Source organism: Octopus bimaculoides, chromosome 14 (assembly GCF_001194135.2).
Source record: "Octopus bimaculoides isolate UCB-OBI-ISO-001 chromosome 14, ASM119413v2, whole genome shotgun sequence".
Taxonomy (NCBI): domain Eukaryota; kingdom Metazoa; phylum Mollusca; class Cephalopoda; order Octopoda; family Octopodidae; genus Octopus; species Octopus bimaculoides.
The window spans coordinates 44285066-44304825 of NC_068994.1; the positions used below are offsets into that span (position 1 = coordinate 44285066).

General features: G+C 34.7%; 1 protein-coding gene across 8 annotated transcripts in view; it reads right to left on the minus strand.

Annotated features, from left to right (window-relative positions):
* LOC106872895 (protocadherin beta-15) overlaps positions 1-19760 on the minus strand; it is a 178625-nt gene that overhangs the window by 1998 nt on the left and 156867 nt on the right. For 7 of the 8 annotated variants that reach the window (XM_052973036.1, XM_052973041.1, XM_052973040.1 and 4 more), the window contains 4 exons: positions 17052-17159; positions 15231-15380; positions 10898-10972; positions 2066-2285 (listed from right to left, as the gene is read on the minus strand). In XM_052973036.1, coding sequence (XP_052828996.1) covers positions 10967-10972; positions 15231-15380; positions 17052-17159 — 264 coding nt within the window. In that variant the 3' untranslated portion in view covers positions 2066-2285; positions 10898-10966. The remainder of the gene's footprint in view (positions 1-2065; positions 2286-10897; positions 10973-15230; positions 15381-17051; positions 17160-19760) is intronic. The other variant, XM_052973039.1, reaches the window with a different exon arrangement.

Below are 19760 nucleotides of genomic sequence, written 5' to 3' on the forward strand. Positions count from 1 at the left end.
TATATATATATATATATATATATATTGATGATGATGATGAGGAGGAGGAGGATGGAATTGTTCTCATTTCATGAAGAGAAATACATTTGAACAGAAATACTGAATTATCTCCCCTGTCATAAATGTAAATACGAACACTAAGTCCTAGAACAGAAACTACTAAGACAATAATATAAGAATGTGAAGAATAAAGAGAACCTAGATGGTAACAAATTTCAACTAAGGGTTAGAGGAAATGAACCCTTGAAAACATGAATCATAAGGCTTTTTATTTCCTGATTGTTACTATAACTACAGCAACTACTACTACCACTACTACTAAGATAAATCTTTCTACTATAAGCACAAGGCCTGAAATTTGGAGTTAGGAAGCAAGTCGATTACATTGATCCCAGTTCTTAACTGGTACTTTATTTTATTAGCACCGAAAGGATGAGCAGCAAAATCAATCTCAGTGGAATTTGAACCCAGAACGTAAATTCAGACAAAATACATAACAGCATTTTGTCCAGTATGCTTACGATTCCTACCAGCTCACCACTTTAATACTAATGTTTTCAAACTTTGGCACAAGGCCGGAAATTTAATGGGAGAGAATAAGTTGGTTACATAAACCCCCAGTGCTCAACTGGTACTTAATTTATTGATTCTGAAGTCGACCTCAGCAGGCTTTGAATTCAGAATGGACAGGAAACTTAACAGCGTTTTGGCCCACATGCTAACGATTCTACCTACTTTCCACTTTAATAATCCTTTCCACTATTGACCAAAGGCCTGAAGTGTTGGGGAGGGTATTAGTTGATTGCATCAATACCAGTACTTAACCAGTATTGATTTTCTTGACCCTGGAATGATAGAAAGCAAAGTCATCCTCAGTGGAATTTGATCTCAGAATGTAAAACCAGAAGAAATGCCACAAAATATTTTGTCCAGCATTTAATGGTTCAGTTAGCTCACTGCCTTAATAATAATAATAATAATAATAATAATACATATATATATATGTATGTGTATATGTTTGTGTGTCTGTGTTTGTCCCCCCAACATCGCTTGACAACTGATGGTGGAGTGTTTACGCCCCTGTAACATAGCAGCTCGGCAAAAGAGACCGATAGAATAAGTACTAGGCTTCCAAAGAATAAGTCCTGGGGTCGATTTGCTCGACTAAAGGCGGTGCTCTAGCATGGCCACAGTCAAATGACTGAAACAAGTAAATGAGTAAAGAGTAAAAGGTTAATGTAATGCTTATTTATCCACATTGTTTTACATTAATCATTAATCTTGCATAATCTTGTAGCTTCGAGATTTCTATTATGCAATTGTTTATTCTTGGAATGACATTGTAGGGTAGGTGTAAGAAGCAGAATCTAGCTGATCTGGATATGAAATAGGTAGAATATTCAGGCTAGATGTGGATGATTGAAATGGTAAAGGGTTGAATGCAGTGTCCCAGCATTGTTGCACCTAATGAGTGAAAGCAATAAAAGAATAGAATGAAATACAAAAGCTTGTATGAAAATCTGTCCCTTGGAACCTGTCTATGATCATGATTCTATGATCATGAGCTGCAGAAACTTAAAATAAGCTTGAAATAAAACTCAAAATTCTAATGGAATATTCCACTTTCTCTTTTACAAATGAAATAATAATGAAATAGTCAAATCATGTTAGCTAATAGTTTTCATTGATGTGATTGTTTATTTTTGGAATGACATTATAGCTTATTGGATATAAAATAGGTAGAATGTTTGGGTTGAATATGGCTGATTTAAATGCTAAAGGGCTGAATGCAGTGCTCCAGCAAGGCCACAATCTAATGATTGAAATCAATAAAAGAAAATCTATCTCTTAGAATCTGTCTATGTTTTTCCTTACTCAGATATATTTGTTCTATGATCATGATTTGCAGAAACTTATAATAAGCTTGAAATGAAACGCAAAGTTCCAATGGAATATTCCACTTTTTGCTTTAGAAATAAAATGATAATGAAACAGACAAATCAAGTTAGCTAATAAAAAAAAAAAAATAATAATTATAACAACAAAAAGCTGAAATATTTCTCACATGTCAGAATAATCCTGATGTTTCATGATTCTTCTGTTCCCATGATAGGTAGATATATTATAAAAGATGTCTGGTCTCCCTCACTCCAATTCTATCAGTTGATAAGCTGACATTATTACATCACTCTGATAGTCAGGCAACTAGAGAAAGTCTCATGACATAAGAGTTTTTCTTCCACTGCTTTGCCACCATGTGCCACTGTTGTTTGGGGAATTTATATCTGAAGAGAAACGTGAATGGAAATCAACATAAAACTTTATGTAATCTCTTTTCACATAATAAGCAGATAATTTTACTGCACAAATACACACACATATATACATACATCTATAATATATATATATATATATATATATATATATATATATATATATATATACACACACACATACACACACACATGCACACACTCGCATACAATCATATTTGCATGCATTCAATTTTAGATCACAAGCCACAAACATATTATGATAGCTAGGCAATCAATTCCTATATTGGCAAGATTAGCAAAATTATTAAGCATTAAACAAAACACTTTACAGCATCTAGATGTGTACTTTTACATTCTGAGTTCAAATCCTGCTGAAGTCAACTCTGCCTTTTATTCCTCCAAGGTTATCTTTACCTTCTTTCATTCTTTCAAAATGGATAAAATAAAATACCAATCAAGTCCTGTGGCTGATTTAATACATTCCTGTAAAGCATCTTAAATGGGAACGGATTCATAATAGAAAATGAAGACTATGTCTTCCACCCTTCTGTGGTCAACAGATAAAATACCAGTCAAGTATTAATGTTGACACAATTAACTATACTCAACTTAAAATTTGCTACCCTGTGCCAATGTTACAGGTAGTCAATTGAAGTAAAGTGTTACTCTATCTGAAACTTACACTCTTAAACAAAGTAAGAAAATCGTTTGGATTATTTCATTTTTGCTATGATCTATTTTCTGACTAGTTTTATTGCTCCTTATAAAACACCCCCAAAACCAGCTTCGGTTGTCATCCTTTTGCACCAGTCATCTATATCATCTTCTGAACCTTGAGTACCAGTCAAGTGCAGGAGTTTATCTAATATTCCTATAAAGACATCTGACTTAACTCCTCCATAGTCAGAGTACAAAACCTGCATCCCTCTCCCTGTGTGGCAGAGTAGGCTCATCAAACCAATATTCACAGCCTCCAGATCAGACTGCGGTTTGGGGGAAGAGAACATGCTGAGGTCTTCATCCTGCTGTGAACTGAACTAAAGCAATACAATCCAATCAATAAAGACATCTCAGATGTGAATCATCATCATCGTTTAACGTCCGCTTTCCATGCTAGCATAGGTTGGACAACTTGACTGAGGACTGATGAACCAAGTGGCTACACCAGGCTCCAATCTGATTGGAATTGTAAATGAAAACTATGACTAGGCTTGTCTTTCATCTTCAATAAACTAATTGTTAAGTTCTGGGGTTGATTTTGTTGACTGTTCTCTTCTATCAAATAATTGTTGAATATTCCAGCAGTTTTGAAGAGAAAGGTTTTTTATCAATACCATTGATTCCAGTACTTGGATTGTACTTTATTTTATTGGATCAAAAGGATGCAAAGTAAACTTCACTTCAGCAGGATTTGAACTCAAAATGTAAAGAGCTAGAAATATCATTAGGTTTTTTTTTATCTGACACTAACAATTCTGCCTTTCATCCTCCTCTCCATTATGATCATCATCATTATCATCTATCATCATCATCGTCGTAGTTGTCATCGTCATCATCGTTGCTGTCATCGTCATCATCACCATCATCACTATCATCATCATCATCCTCATTATCATCACTTAATGTCCGTTTTCCATGCTGGCAAAGGTTGGACAGTTTAACAGAGGTTGGTCATCTGGAGAGCTTCTCAGGCTCCAATTCTCTGTTTTGGAATGGTTTCTTTGACTGGATGCCCTTTCTAATGCCAGCCACTGTACAGAGTATACTAAGTGCTTTCTCTGTGGCACCAGCACCAATGCTTTATACATGGCACGTGCATAGGTGCTTTTTACATGACACCAGCATGTGTGTTTTTTATGTAGCCCCAACACGGGTGCTTTTTACATGTTTTTTTACATGTTTCTGTCACTTAATGGTTTGGCAAAGGAGGCCAATAGAATGAGTACCAGGCTTTAAAAAAAATAAGTACTAGAGTCAATTCATTCTCCATTCAACTAAAAATTCTTCAAGGCAGTGCCCCAGCATGGCCGTAGGCTAATGACTGAAACAAGTAAAAGATAGAATACATACATACATATATATATAGGCATAGGAGTGGCTGTGTGGTAAGTAGCTTGCTTACCAACCATATGGTTCCGGGTTCATTCCCACGGCGTGGCACCTTGGGCAAGTGTCTTCTACTATAGCCTCGGGCCGACCAAAGCCTTGTGAGTTGATTTGGCAGACGGAAACTGAAAGAAGCCCATCATATATATGTATGTGTGTGTCTATGTTTGTGTGTCTGTGTTTGTCCCCCAAACATCGCTTGACAACCGATGCTGGTGTGTTTACGTCCCCGCAACTTAGTGGTTTGGCAAAAGAGACCAAAAGAATAAGTACTTGGCTTCCAAAGAATAAGTTCTGGGGTCAATTTGCTCAACTAAAGGCGGTGCTCCAGCATGGCCGCAGTCAAATGACTGAAACAAGTAAAAGAGTAAAAGTATATATATATATATATATATATATATATATATACATACAAGGGAGATAAATCTTGGTATTAGTGCTCTAGAATAAATAACATTGGGCCATCATCTTGGTACCATTATGTAAATGAGCTGTATCAACCACAAGTCTCAATAACATTTTAATGAATGCATTTCTGCTACTATCATCAACAGTTTGGAAGGGAGAAAAGAGCGAATTGTTAGATTACTATGAAGCTAATTGATTCAGTTCTTATCCCCAGCAACTGAAAAATGTCCTCTTGAGCCTGAATTTCACAATGATACCAAACACATATGAATATTTTTCCTTACATTTCTTTTCTTTATAATCCATGCTATACTGGTAGTCTAATACTCTAATACTAACGTATTGTACTGGTACTAGTACTATAGTCCTGTATCAATACTTTAGTGCTCTCGTACCGAATCGGAACCCGAGTACTCGAGTAATGTATTGATAGTGTAGTATAATGCAAGGGAGATAAATCTTGATGATAGTTTCATACTTTCAGTTCTTTGGAGAACAGAAAACTTAGAAACCATAAGTTCATTTCATTTCCTTTTAATTGTATAAAGCGTATGGCTTAGTTCTCTGAATATCAATTCTCAAGGGAGAAACAAAACTCTCTCTTCTTTTCTTTCAAACAAAGAACAAGAGCTTAAAATGCTAGAGTCTTCACTCCTCACTGCAAATAAATTGATCAACCTCTTCTACAAACTCTCATATGAACTGATTGTTGCCAACACGACCATCAGCCAGTTGCCAACACTGACCATCAGGCCTCATTATTTTAGATTAGTGGAGGGTAAGATAGTAAGAGAATATGTTTAACTCCAATATATCATGGCACCAGTGGTTTATGGTGGGTGAACCGCCACACCCAATGCCACCAAATTTCAAGCAGGATTATAACAAAAGTTTTCCATTAAGATTTGTGATTAAATTAATGAATAAGGTTAATATTTATAATGAATTTGCCATTTTCAATAGGTGTGCAGCACACACCTAGTACACACCTAGTACACACCTAGCACACACCTGGAACATATGCTCCTGCATGGCACATACTTTACAACATTAAAGTGAAAAAATGTTAAATTACGACAATTTATTTTTTATTTGTGTCTATACTTTATTTTATTGATACCAAAAAGAAGAATGGCAGAGTAAACTTTGGCAAGATTTGAACTCAGAGCATAAAAGTTCATAAAACTTAATATTGCAAGGCATTTTGCCTGACACTCTAATAATCCTGCCAGTCTGCAAACATCACAAAATATTGCACAATACTTAAGTCAGGTTTTCGTCTGTCTTTACGTTCTGAGTTCAAATCCCACTGAGGTCGACTTTGCCTTTCATCCTTTCAGGGTCGATAAATTAAGTACCCGTTGCGTACTGGGGTAGATCTAACTGACTGGCCACCCCCTCCCCAAAAATTTCGGGCCTTGTGCCTAAAGTAGAAAAGAATACTTAAGTCAGGTGGATTTTTTACATTAGCACAAGGTAATAAGACTTTTGCTACCACCACAAGATCTAGTCCTTGCAACAGTGTTCTGGCTTGTGTGCCTCAATGACTTTGAAAGCTATGGCAGCAGTACACAAGCCCCAAATAGGGCCTCCCATACTGAGCAGGTTAAAGGATGGAAACCAGAACAATACAGATCACTTCTTCTCAGAGATAAAAATTGGTTTGCATATGGTTAACACATACCCAGAAAAAAAACTTATGTTGCAGGAGTATAAGTGGCAATCCCAAACAAACAAAACTTAGAACAGTGGAGAATGGAGAAAAGTTATCACTGACCAATGCTCCGCAGAGAGTGAAGGGTTTACATGAAATTAAATAAATAACGCTTTTGGAAACATAATATAAGGAAATAATCTATTAAACAATTGAAAAATGTAAGACCACAACTGGTTTTGTAAGACACTACTTTCAATATATTTACTGGAAGAATGAAAGGTGAAGTCCACTTTGGTAAGTTTCAAACTTACAATGTAAGGGGACATAACAAAAATACTGAAAGGCATAATGATAATTTGATATTAATTACTGTGAAGAACAGTATTTCATTTTACATCCATCATACATTTCCAAGCATATCACAGGTCTACAAGTCAATATTGTGTCTCACCCTGTGTTAGCAGGGCGATATTCTCACTTTTAAATTTATCTCTCTAGATTGTCTAAAGAATTCATAGTCAGCATTGCAGAACATCATAACTTGCAGTGAAGGTTCAGAGTTCTATATAAAATTTATGGAGATAAACTTAAAAGTGAGAATAACAATTTCCTACATAGGCAGAATGATAGAAATTTGGCAGGAAAGGAACAATCAGTCAAATCAAATCCAATATTTGACTGGTTCTTTATTTCATCAACCCACGCAGTATAAAACACTAAGTTGACTTCAGTGGGATTTGAACTCAAAATGATGTAACTAAATGCTGCAAGGCATTATTCTTCAATTGTTGGATGTTCTATCAATCCTGCTTTTATATTTTAGAATAGTGAAACAATAAGTTATGAATTCCTTATGCCATTTTTTAAACCAAGTACATTGCTAATGTAAAACAGATATCCTGATGTTAGGAAGTTGTCTCCCTTGACTCTTGCTCTCCACTTCAAGATTTTCTGCTGTTCTGTTAAGCTTCATTCATTGTTTGATGATTATGTCAAATACTACTTCCAAGATTATCATTTATATAGCTATGCTTATCTGTATTTGACAAATACATATTGTCAACCAGGGAGGACAAAGAGAAAATACTGGGTTTGAAATAACCGTTAACAAGAAGTGTATCATGCTAAAATTACATCACATAGTTTGCACACAGGAATACAAGATATAATGGTGCATGTAATTAAATAGCTAAAACTATTTGCTAAAAACAAACACAGGGCTGGTAATTTTTGTTATTCTTTTCAGTCAATCGATTACCCTAAATTGGCACTTTTTTTTATCAGTCCTAAGATGACAAAAGGCAAAGTTGACTTCAATGGGATTTGTTCAGAACACAGAGATCAGAATAGATATCATGAGACATTGTATCTGATACCTTAGCAACACTGCCAGTTCAACACCTAAATGTAAAGTCTTGATAGATAATTGCTTTTCATTCATTCAGTAACGTAAATTCTTGATAATTTCCTGTTGTTTAAATTATCTTCTAATTTTATCATTTATCATTTACTTGCTTTAGTCATTAGACTGAAGCCATGCTGGAGCACCACCTTGAAAGATGTAGTCAAACAAATCGACCCCAGTACTTAAGCCTGACACATTCAATTAGTCTCTTTTGCCAAACCACTAAGTTATCGGTACATAAACACCAATACTAGTTATCATGTGATGGTAGAGAACAAACTCAAAGACACACTTCAATGATCACAAGTTCAACACCCCGAACCACTAGTTCACAGGCCTTCGCATCATTCACATCACTCACATCACCTCTAATAGGCTCCAACAATATTCCCCTTCAACTTTTACCCGTGATAGTCTCTCACAAATATTCTAAAGAAGAAAGATAAAGAATACAGTAAATGCTTCAATTACTAAAATTTCAAATCTAAACAAGCTGGAATGTGTTGTAAGCAAAGAGCAATTACTTGAAATTTAAAAAGAATAATAATTAGATAAAATATTCAAAATACTATAGAGAAAAAATTTTTTTTTTAAAAAGAGTTATGTAAAACCAAGCAAGATTAACAACAACACAAAAAGTTCACACATTTCGCCAGATACTTAATGGCTGGAATAATCTTTTATGAGGAGAATCTAGTGCTTAGGATAAACAAAGAAGAATTTTAAACTAATAGTAACTTTCTATTTTAAAAAAATAAATAAACAGGTGGTGATGTGAGGTGCTTTATTGAAATTCCCAAGTTTCACAATTGCTAAGGAATTTATTCGAAATTTCTCTAGAAAATATATTTACACAAATATGAATGTAATTCTCTTAAGAGAGTGTTATGAATATTTAAAAGGTACTGTCAAGTAATCTTTATAATAATTTTTTTTTCTCTAAGCATGAGGTCTAAAATTTTGGGGGAGCGGGCTAGTCGATTAGATCTTTATAATAATTTTTTCTACTCAAGGCACAAGGTCTGAAATTTTGGGGGAGGGAGCCAGTCAATTAGATCGACCTCATTATACAACTTGTACTTAATTTATCAACCCTGAAAGGATGATAGGCAAGCTTTTTAATAGCCTGTTGACTCACCATCAAGGATAATATCTTTGGATTGTATGTTTTGGATTAACCAATGTGGTGGAAGCAGTACCAGATTTTGGACAAATGTGGCCTTGTGCTAATTAAGTTATGAGGACCCGTACTTGGGGACCCCTTACTTATAAAGGCCCTTCATTGGCCCTTTTATGTAAAATAATAACATGTAAAAGAGTTCACATTATTAATTTCACTTTTATAACTTTTAGGAATAACATTTGAATTCGAATGTTTGACATTTGAAAAATTCATCCTAAAAAAATTGGTGGGAGGCAGGAAGATGCCCCACTGCCCCAGTCAACAGAGTCCTGTGCTTAAGCACACCTAAGCACAATAGTAAATCCAGCACTGGGTGGAAGCCATCTGTTTCAAAGCAATATGATTTGGTCAGCAATTGAACTCCTGATGATCATCATAAATCTGATATTCCCTCTTGGCAAATTATGATGCTTTCATACAATCTCTACTATATTTAAACATAGCATAATTTTTAAACAATGCATATACTATAATAATCTTGTTTTGTTAATATTTATATCAGTAGTATGTTTTATCACATATGCTAGTGATGCATGCACCAGTGGCATAAGTTATAAGAAGGTTTACTACACTTGGTTTATAACAGACTGTTGTGTCGACGGGCGAAGAAGTAGGATCTCCCAAGACATATAAATAGAGGTTGTCTGGCCGTGGCGGGGTGTGTTGAGTAGCAGTTGTGTAGCAGTTGAGTAGAGATCATCCGAAGGTGCTAGATAGCAGTAGCGTTGAGACATAACACAGACATAGTCAAATTTTTTGAGAAAGATGCCACATGAGGCATGGCTTATCATTAGGCAAGCCACACTACTAAAAAAAAAATTGAAGGTTGTTTCTTATTAGGCATCAGAAGGTCCTGCAGGTCACAAGTTGTCCATGACTGATTTGGAAACAGAACAAAAGTACTTGGTTCTAATCCAGTCAAGTACTGTGTATGCATCCATAAATAATAGACTTGATAGTGATTCGTGATCAAACCAAGTGGAATGCTGGGTAAATGTAAATATCTGTTTATTGCTAATATGGTTATTAAACTCAGGTTAAATAGTCCTAAAATTTATGATCATATTAGCAATAAATCATTTCAAACGTTTAGATATTTTGCAGCATAGTGCTATGTAGATTCCAAGTTCAATATTTATATTCAATAACCTTATTTAGTAACATAATAAGGATATCCCAGGTTCAATATCCACAGTATGAGACCAATATACATTTATACTAGTGAAATCATCAGCATCATCATTGTTGTCATCATTATCATTTAATGTCTGGCTTCCATGCTGCTATAGGTTGGATAATTTGTGACGGCCTGACAAGTCAGCAGAACTGCATCATATGTCAATGACTACAGTGGCATGGCTTCTATGACAAGGATGCCCTAGAGGCAAATCTATCTTTTAGTTTGTTTTGTTTTGTTTTGCTTTTTTTCTATGTAGAAGGCAAATGCCTATAAACATCTTTATTAAATATATCATTCGATATCCCTACATTCTTTACTCGGATCCAAATTTTTCCCAAGCAGAATTAGTTATTTCCAATAAACACAAACTGAAGCTTCCTGGGTTTTTCTTATGAACTCAGCAACCCACTCTATACTCAATGAGCTTCACCACTGATTAGGTTGCTTCATAACAGATATGCTATTTCCAATGATTTACTGATGCATAAGCACTGCCTTTGTGAATGGACTAACTGACCTATCTTTGGTTACAGTTTTACATTACAGAACATTTTATTGGAAGGCTGCTTCTTACGTATGTGAGTGTGTAATTGTGTGAGTGTATATTCACGGTATTATTGGAAACATTTCTGTTAATAATGTTTACCTATCTCTAGCAAAGATCTGAGGTGATAATGCTTACCGTTTTCTTCCATTATTGGTAACTGGATATTGTTATTCTTTGTATTAGACTTTGGCACTTTGGATTATTTCACTGCTGAAAAAAATAAGTTTTCCATGAAAGTACGATTATTGTTGCTGCATCTTAATTTCTTGTAATATAAGTGAATGCATATGTTTGTGGATTCTAAATAACTTATCTAGCTATATATATATATATACATACACATGAATAGATATATATATATATACATATATATATGTATGTATGTGTGTGTATATATGTATGTATATAATGTACTGTTCCATGATAGAAAATTCAACAAAAAAAGTACTCCATCTGGTAAGAGAACTATTATTTATTTAAGGACGCAATACATGTTTGTGCCTGAAGAATGTGTTTAAAATATTTCTCAACACATGAAATTAATAGTAGTACTTAAAGATATGTATTGTGTCCTTAAATATATATATATATATATATATATATATATATATATATATATATATATATATATATATATATATATATAGATAGATAGATAGATAGATAGATAGATCTTTATATATGTATGTATGTATATGCATGTATTTTTGCATGCAAGTGTATGTGTGTATGCGTGTGTCTTAAAGATAAATTGTCCTCTAGATATGCGAATGTATTCATATATATATATATGCTTGCATGTATATTTGTATGTATATGTGTATGTGTTTGTGAATGAATGTGTGTGTGAGTGTGTATGAACATTTTTACCATGCAGCTATCATATTTTCCTTCATCCATTTCTACTTCTGTTTTTCTATGCCAGCATGTGTTAGTTGAATATTTGTATTCTTGAGGCATTGTTTTACAGCCAAATGCTCTTCTTATTGCTAATCTTAAGAGGTTTTTCAAGCAACTGATTGCTTATTCCACACATCTTTGAAACCACAGAACCCTTGCAAGATATGCTAACAGAGAAAGTGATGACAACATCATCACCAATTGTAACATTGGTAAAGGTAAACATTCTAACAGACACATACACCCAATAATATATGTATACGCATATATACCTACACATCTACACATACTCACACATATAGCTTCATGGAGCTTTTGTAAACCAAATTTATTCACATGGCATTGGTCAGCCTAGTGCTACAGCAGCACACGCTTGCCCAAGGTACCATACAGTGGGACTGAGCCCATAATTAAATCATTCAAGGTTTTCAACAACTTCTTCTACAGACAGTTTCAAATTTGGATGCAGGGGAATGTTTTCCACACTCTAGATTTAGAGCAATAGGTCATCATGGTGAGATCAGCTACTTCCTCATCAGCATCATCATTTAACGTCCATTTTCCACACTGGCATGAGTTGGACAGTTTGATCAGAGCTGGAAAGCTGGAGAGCTACACCAGGTTCCAGTCTGATTTGGCTTGGTTTCTACAGCTGGATGCTCTTCCTAATGCCAACCACTTTGCAGAGTGTGCTCGATGATTTTTTTTATATGGTGCCATAAAACGCACATATAATTATTACCAGTGATGGAATCAAGGAGAAAATGAGATGTGGTAAGTAATAATTAGTAGATTGCACAGAATCTGTTAAGAAACTGAGAATTTGGGATTATCTTCTTTGTACATCAATAAATATCTATGTTTTTTTTTTTGTCATTATAAGACAATGTGTCCTGGAAATGACTTTAAACTTCATCCAGTAGTGGGGCTTCTGGATCTGGAATTCCAGGGTTTTGAGGGAAGTGTAATATGTCTAAAATTAAGGACCTTTTGATAAATATGTCTAAAATTAAGGACCTTTTGATAAATTGTTTCCAAGTTTGCAAAATGATTATGAAAAACTACCTGTGGACATTATCTGCATAAAACAAGTGAATTCTATTTCATTTAATATAGTCTGCAAAAATATTACAGTGATTTATAATAACTCTTGTAGTTGATCTGGAAGCCTATGCAATACAATGTGAGGATTAAGATCAGACACCATATTAGCAATGGCAAATCTGTAATTGATTTGGAAGCAGCCAATGCAATATAAGTCTTAGGATTAAGACTAGACTCTGTAACACCAAGTCAAATCTGTTCCAATGTATGATTCCCAGTTCTGGTGAGTGAAAAAAGTGGACTTAAACATATGGATGCCTGAAGAAAGTATGTTACATCTTCTTCTGGTGCAACAAATTGCCAATTGAGGAACTGTACCACAAAACTGGTTTTGGAAATGTGGTCCTTGAAATAAAATTTCTGACAGCTCATAAGACTGGATAATGCTCTCAGAATGGACCAGGACAGAGTTGCTTAAGGTGGCATTATAATAGACATCATCTAAAAAGCATCAAAGAACACCTGATATTGAACAGTTAAAAGTTAGCTGAGAGAAATGGATTTTGATATGGAACGAGGCAAAGAGATTTTAAAGATCAGTTTGAAGGGTATCAAATAGGTAATGTCTTATTTCCTACTAGGGAAGTAGAGCATTAAACAAATAATGAATAAGCCTTGCAGTGAAGAGAAGGAAACATAGGTTTAATGGTTAATGTTAATAAAATCTAGTTAGGGCAAAAAATGGGGAGACAACTTCATGATTTTAATTAAATTTGAATTATACATAGAGTGAAGAAATAAAAAACATAAACTTGAAGACCAATAATAATTTCACCTGATCACACGCACACACACACATGCATAGACATGTAAAATTATAATATGGTTATCTTATGTTTATGCCAATATTTGTCATAGTTCCATTCAGTGTTTGAATATACTGAAATGTGTTAAATAAAGACAGGAGATAAAACTAAGATACACAACATCAGGAACATTACTGTTTAGTTAAATGTTGTATTTAGATAAATTTTGGTGTTTACATAAATTTTGATGTTTAGACAAATCTTTCTGTTTAGATAAATCGTAAATAAAAGTATTTGATAGATGCTGGTAAACTATCTCTAGTACAAAGAAACAGCTGTACATTCATATAACACTCTGTTGCTGACCTTAAAAATATTCTATTTATTAACCGAGAGTGAGAACAGGCAATTCACTTTCCTACTAAAGATTCCAGCAGCATTGATTACTTTTTGTGTTATCTTCTAACCTTTGCTTATTTTGGATATTTTCTTTCTATTCATCCAGTCAAACAAATTTTTGAAACTTTAAAAAATATTACAGCACTAAAATTTTTATTATTTTAAATACCCCAGTGTTTGTAAACTTTTTATTTTCATTTTTTTACTTTTGGTTTTTGTTTTTTTTAATTTGCTTATTTTGAAGCAGTGCTTCTGTACAGGGTTACACAAGGGCTCCTAGCCATAGAAATCATGCCAAAGAAGACATTGAAGTATGACACAGTCCTCCAGTTCATTGGATCCTATCAAACTGTCCCATCTATGCTGGCATGGAAGATGGATGTTAACGATGATTATGATAATAATGACGACGACAAGGATGATGCTGATGATAACGATCGTGAAGATGATAATGATGGTGATGATGATGACAAACAATGGTTATTCTAGCTCTTATTAGTGTTAATCATTCTGATAAAACAAACATGGAAATATTTTAGCTGCAATCAGGGAATAGTATTCCTCCAAAATTTGTGAAATCAAAATAAAACAAGGCATATAGATGACCAGAGAATGGAACAAAAAAAAAAAAAAAAAAAAAAAAAAAAAAGAAACAAGAAATATTGATTACCTCCAATATCTTGAATCATGAATTAAAAAATACCAAAACAGAATTATACAAAATTTAAAACTAAAATCATGAATATTTTAAAGAATAATTAACAACATATACAATTAATTATCAGACCACAACCTGAAACTGAAAGTAGCAGCTGCCATGTCAATAAACTGTCCAAAAAACACCCAAAAGCTTTGTAGTTTCTATCTTCTCATCAGAACTTCACTATGTTCATTGACCAGCGAATAAAAATTTAGCTGTCAATAACCTAGTCCACCTAACCATGCTAAGGTACCAATGAGAAGTATAAGATATAGGTGCAGGTGTGGCAAAGACAGATGAAATGTTGTTAAGCCCAACTAGGAACCTGGCCTAAATGCATGCAATATCATTTGCCCTGCTACAGACACCAAAGTACCAAATACTGCTTGTGTTAAATTGGCCAACAGATTAAATCAAGATCCCAAGAACAGGGACAGTCCATCTCAATGGACTTCCTGACAGTTTCTATCAATTTATATCTTACCCATAGAGGAACTGAACCCGAAACTCCAGTTTCAAAACCAACCTTCTAACTACACGACAATGTATGTTCTCAGTTATCAACCTCTCCATTTGTTGATATACATTGGATATAAGGGAATTTCATAGAATGCTTTACCTTTTTAGCTGTTGGTATCTTCACTGTAGTGGTTGATGCTTTCCATTCATTTGGTGGCTCAACGACAAAGTAAAAGAGACTGGCTGACTTCCTTAGGTGTGAGTACCTCTTCTCAGCAGGATTTCTTATGAAGGCAAAAGGGTTGTTTGTCTAAAAATAAAAGCAGATTCTCTTTTTGCATTCAATTCAATTTATAAAATAACAATAACAACAACAACAACAACAACAATAATAATAATAATTTTTTCATTTTATCTAGTTTCAGCTCATGAGCAGCGGCCATGCTGGGGCACTGCCATTTGGTGTTGCTACATAATTTTAATTTTACTTCACGAATGCTTTTCAGGAATTGACATTTGGTGCATGAGAGAGTTTGGTGCGGCTGCCCTCATCTGCACCTCCTGCCACAAAATTGGTTCATCTGGGACACTTGATAATAATAATAATAATAATAGTAGTAATAATCCTTTCTACTGGAAGTACAAGGCCTCAAATTTGGGGGAAGGGATTAAGTCGATTACATCGACCCCAGTGCGTAACTGGTACTTATTTAATCAACCCTGAAAGGATGAAAGGCAAAGTCGATCCCGGCGGAATAAGAACTCAGAACGTAGCAACAGGCAAAATACCGCTAAGCACTTCCTCAGGTGTGCTAACGACTCTGCCAGCTCTCCACAATAATAATAATAATAATAATGATGATGATGATGATGATGATAATTTTTGAGGAACTTGTTGGAGAAATTGGAATTGATATGAGAGTAGGACATGCTCAGAAACCCACTTTATTGGGTACAATTAGAATCTCTAGATTGGTGCTTGAGTGCTAAGTATAATGTAATGAGATCCTGTGAGACCTTTCACAACAGGTTACTGTCCCCTCTTACAGAATTAACCAGAGCAAGTGAAATCAAGAGCTCTGAAAGTGAAATGGTGATGATGACAATGACGATAATAATAATAATAATAATAATAATGATAAACTGCATCCTGGGGTGAGGTCCCAGCTCATGAATGTGGAGTTAGCTCCAAGTTACCACTTCTCCCAGATCTACTCACTCCTGTGGTGGTGTTATGGGTCAAATAACAGAAGATGATCCTGTGAGTAAGGCAATGCATGACTCAAAAAAACAATGGCCTCTATACGTGTGTCACACAAGCCCATCTGTATGTGGAAATGCCTTGATGCCACATGAACCAGTTCCCCTACTGATGGATTAGATAGACCCTGTGTGCCAAGGGTAAACTTGGGAGAACAAGAGACAAACAGTGTAAACTGTAAATAAACCAGCGGAAGTCAACCACACCTGGAATCTTTCTCAACAAAACTCATGAATCTTCAGGTTTTAGATGGAAACCCTTGATTGTTGATGTCTGTCAGGATGGCACATGAGAAAAGAAATAATTAAAAACGTCTACTTTATTTTTTCGTAATTAAAAGCTAAATTTGAATTTTTTCATTGCTGAGTTAGAAACTTTATAAATGATGAACTTTTTGAGTTTTGCAGGAATGCTTCCACCAGCTATTTACAGACAGAACAGGGCATCCACATGATTGCCTAACTTGCTAGGAATAGCAGTCAAACCCTCCTCAAACTATATGATTCATGAGGCCAATGAAGAATAACCTGGAGTTAAAATTACAGTTGTGTACAATGTGTGTGTATGCTTGTATGTATATGTATATATGTGTGTGCATATGTATATGTGTATATGTATATATATATATATATATATATATATATATATATATATATATATACACACACACACACATATATACATATGTGCATGTGTATGTATATGCCTGCAATTTTTTACCTGTTGCATTGGTAGACTTCTTGATGTACTTGAAGCAATCCATTTATTTTGTGGTTCAAGTACAAAGTAGAATTGACTTGTTGATTCGGTCAATTGAGAATCATTGGTCTGGAAAGAAATAAGAAGAAAAAACAAATATGATGAGAAGGTTAAGAAAACACTTCTAAAAGAGAGCAATGTCAAATTCATTTCATTGTACAAATCATCATAAAACATATCTATATACAAAATTATTGTATATAAATGCTTTGATTAGAATAGGTCATGATATCCTTATGTTGTAAGAAGTTCCTAAAAGATAGAATATTCTCATCCAACTCCAACCAGTATATAACTGTTATTCTATTATTCTTTTACATGTTTCATTCATTAGACTGCGGCCATGCTGGGGCACCACCTTGGTAAAAAAAAAAAAGAAATGTTGCCCTGGTAGAGGCTTGAACTCACAACCTCCGCATTTCTTTAAACTTGGGAATTAACACAAGGAAGGTACTGTCTATAAGTATGGCGCACAAACCAATTTTGCCACCAGGGTATATAAAATGTTGAGGATAAGGATCATCGTTGACAGCATCGCCATCATCATTTAATGCCCATTCTCCATGCTGGCATGGGTTAGATAGCTTGACAGGAACTGGCAAGGCCAGAGGCCTCACCAGGTTCTGTAGTCTGTTTTGGCTTGATTTCTACAACTGGATCCCTTTCCTAACACCAATGACTTTACAGAGAGTACTGGGTGCTTTTTATGTAGCACCATCACCAGTGCATTTTACATGGGACCATCACCAGTGCTTTTTATGCGGCACCAGCACCAGTGCAAACTCACTTCTGAAATCATTTGAATATTTTATTTATTGATTGGCTTTTTTTTTTTTTAGATCAAATGTATGTTCAGCCTGTATGTGTTTGCTTAACTTGCTAGAAAATACAACCAAATCTCCCTCGAATTAAATCCTATCATAATAAAAATATATATATATTTTGGATCTTCTTCTTCTTCTTCTTCTTCTTCTTCTTCTTCTTCTTCTTCTTCTTCTTCTTCTTCTTCTTCTTCTTCTTCTTCTTCATTCTTCTTCTTCTTCTTCATTCTTCTTCATTCTTCTTCATTCTTCTTCTTCTTCTTCATTCTTCTTCTTCTTCTTCATTCTTCTTCATTCTTCTTCTTCTTCTTCTTCATTCTTCATTCTTCTTCTTCTTCATTCTTCTTCTTCTTCTTCTTCATTCTTCTTCTTCTTCTTCTTCATTCTTCTTCTTCATTCTTCTTCTTCTTCTTCTTCTTCTTCTTCTTCTTCTTCTTCTCCTTTTTCTTCTTCATTCTTCTTCTTCTCCTTTTTCTTCTTCTTCTTCTTCTTCTTCTTCTTCTTCTTCTTCTTCTTCTTATTCATTCTTCTTCTTCTTAGTCTCCCAAGTCCAAGAAAGCTGATTCCATAATTTCTTGCTGAACAAGATGCACGGATGATTTGTTTGCACCAATCAAATGCTTGAGCTGTACATGAGCTCACTCTCCCTCTTCCTCCATCAAATCAACACTGTCTGTACAGGTGCATGCTATTTCCTATTCTTTTTCTGTCTTACAAGTTAACTTGATAAACTCTCTAGAGCTGGTGACATGAAAAAGAGCATCCAATAAATACTGTAAAGTGGTTGAAGTTAAGAAGGGCATCCAGCTGTAGAAATCAGGAACTCAGGAAATCCCTGAGGTTTGCTGGATCCTGTCAAACCTTCCAAATCAGGCCAGTATTGAAAATGGATGTTAAATGACAATCATCATCATGATTGTGATTATCTTCTAACAGACTAAATCTCTGTTGATTTTGGCTGGTAATTAATTTTTGATTTCTGTAGAAATACTTCCTCGAGCTCCTAACAGAAATAACAGGGTATCTACATAGTCACTTAGCCCATTGGAAATAGCTGTCAAACGCCCCTCAAATTATATCATGCATGTAATTTTAGATATAAAATGTGGAATAGTCACAGCTAGAATTCCTTTGATAATACATGTACAATGGTGATTTTGACAATAAGTATTCAATCTACTGAACTACCTGCTCATAGAATTGGTATGTAAGTAGCTGAGTTCTCTTCAAACATATGTACCTTTAATGTAATTATCAGCACAACAAAGCATATGACAAGACAGGGCAGTTTTTGAATTACATGTACAATCTTTCTGATGGGCTTCAGCACAATCTCTGTCAACCCAGTTTCACTCATAAGGCTTGAGTGAAGTCGAAGCTAAGGCAAAAGACACTTGCTAAATATGCATCACATTGGGACTGGATCTGGATTTTCATGATTGTGAAATGAACTTTCTATCTGTTCGACTTCGCTGCAGCATCGATAGATTATAAAATAAGAATGAACTCACTGTATACAGTGCTCAGGTACACTACAACTCATCAGAAAAAGGGACCAAATCTACATGATCAGCATATAGAATATGCACAAGAAGTGCAGAGTGAATATTCTTTTATTCTTTTATTCTTTTACTTGTTTCAGTCATTTTGACTACAGCTATGCTGGAGCACCGCCTTTAGTCAAACAAATCGACCCCAAGACTTATTCTTTGTAAGCCTAGTACTTATTGTATCTGTCTCTTTTGCTGAACCACTAAGTTACATAAACATAAACACACCAATCGGTTGTCAAGCGATGGTGGGGGGACAAACACAGACACAGAAATACATACATATATATATATATATA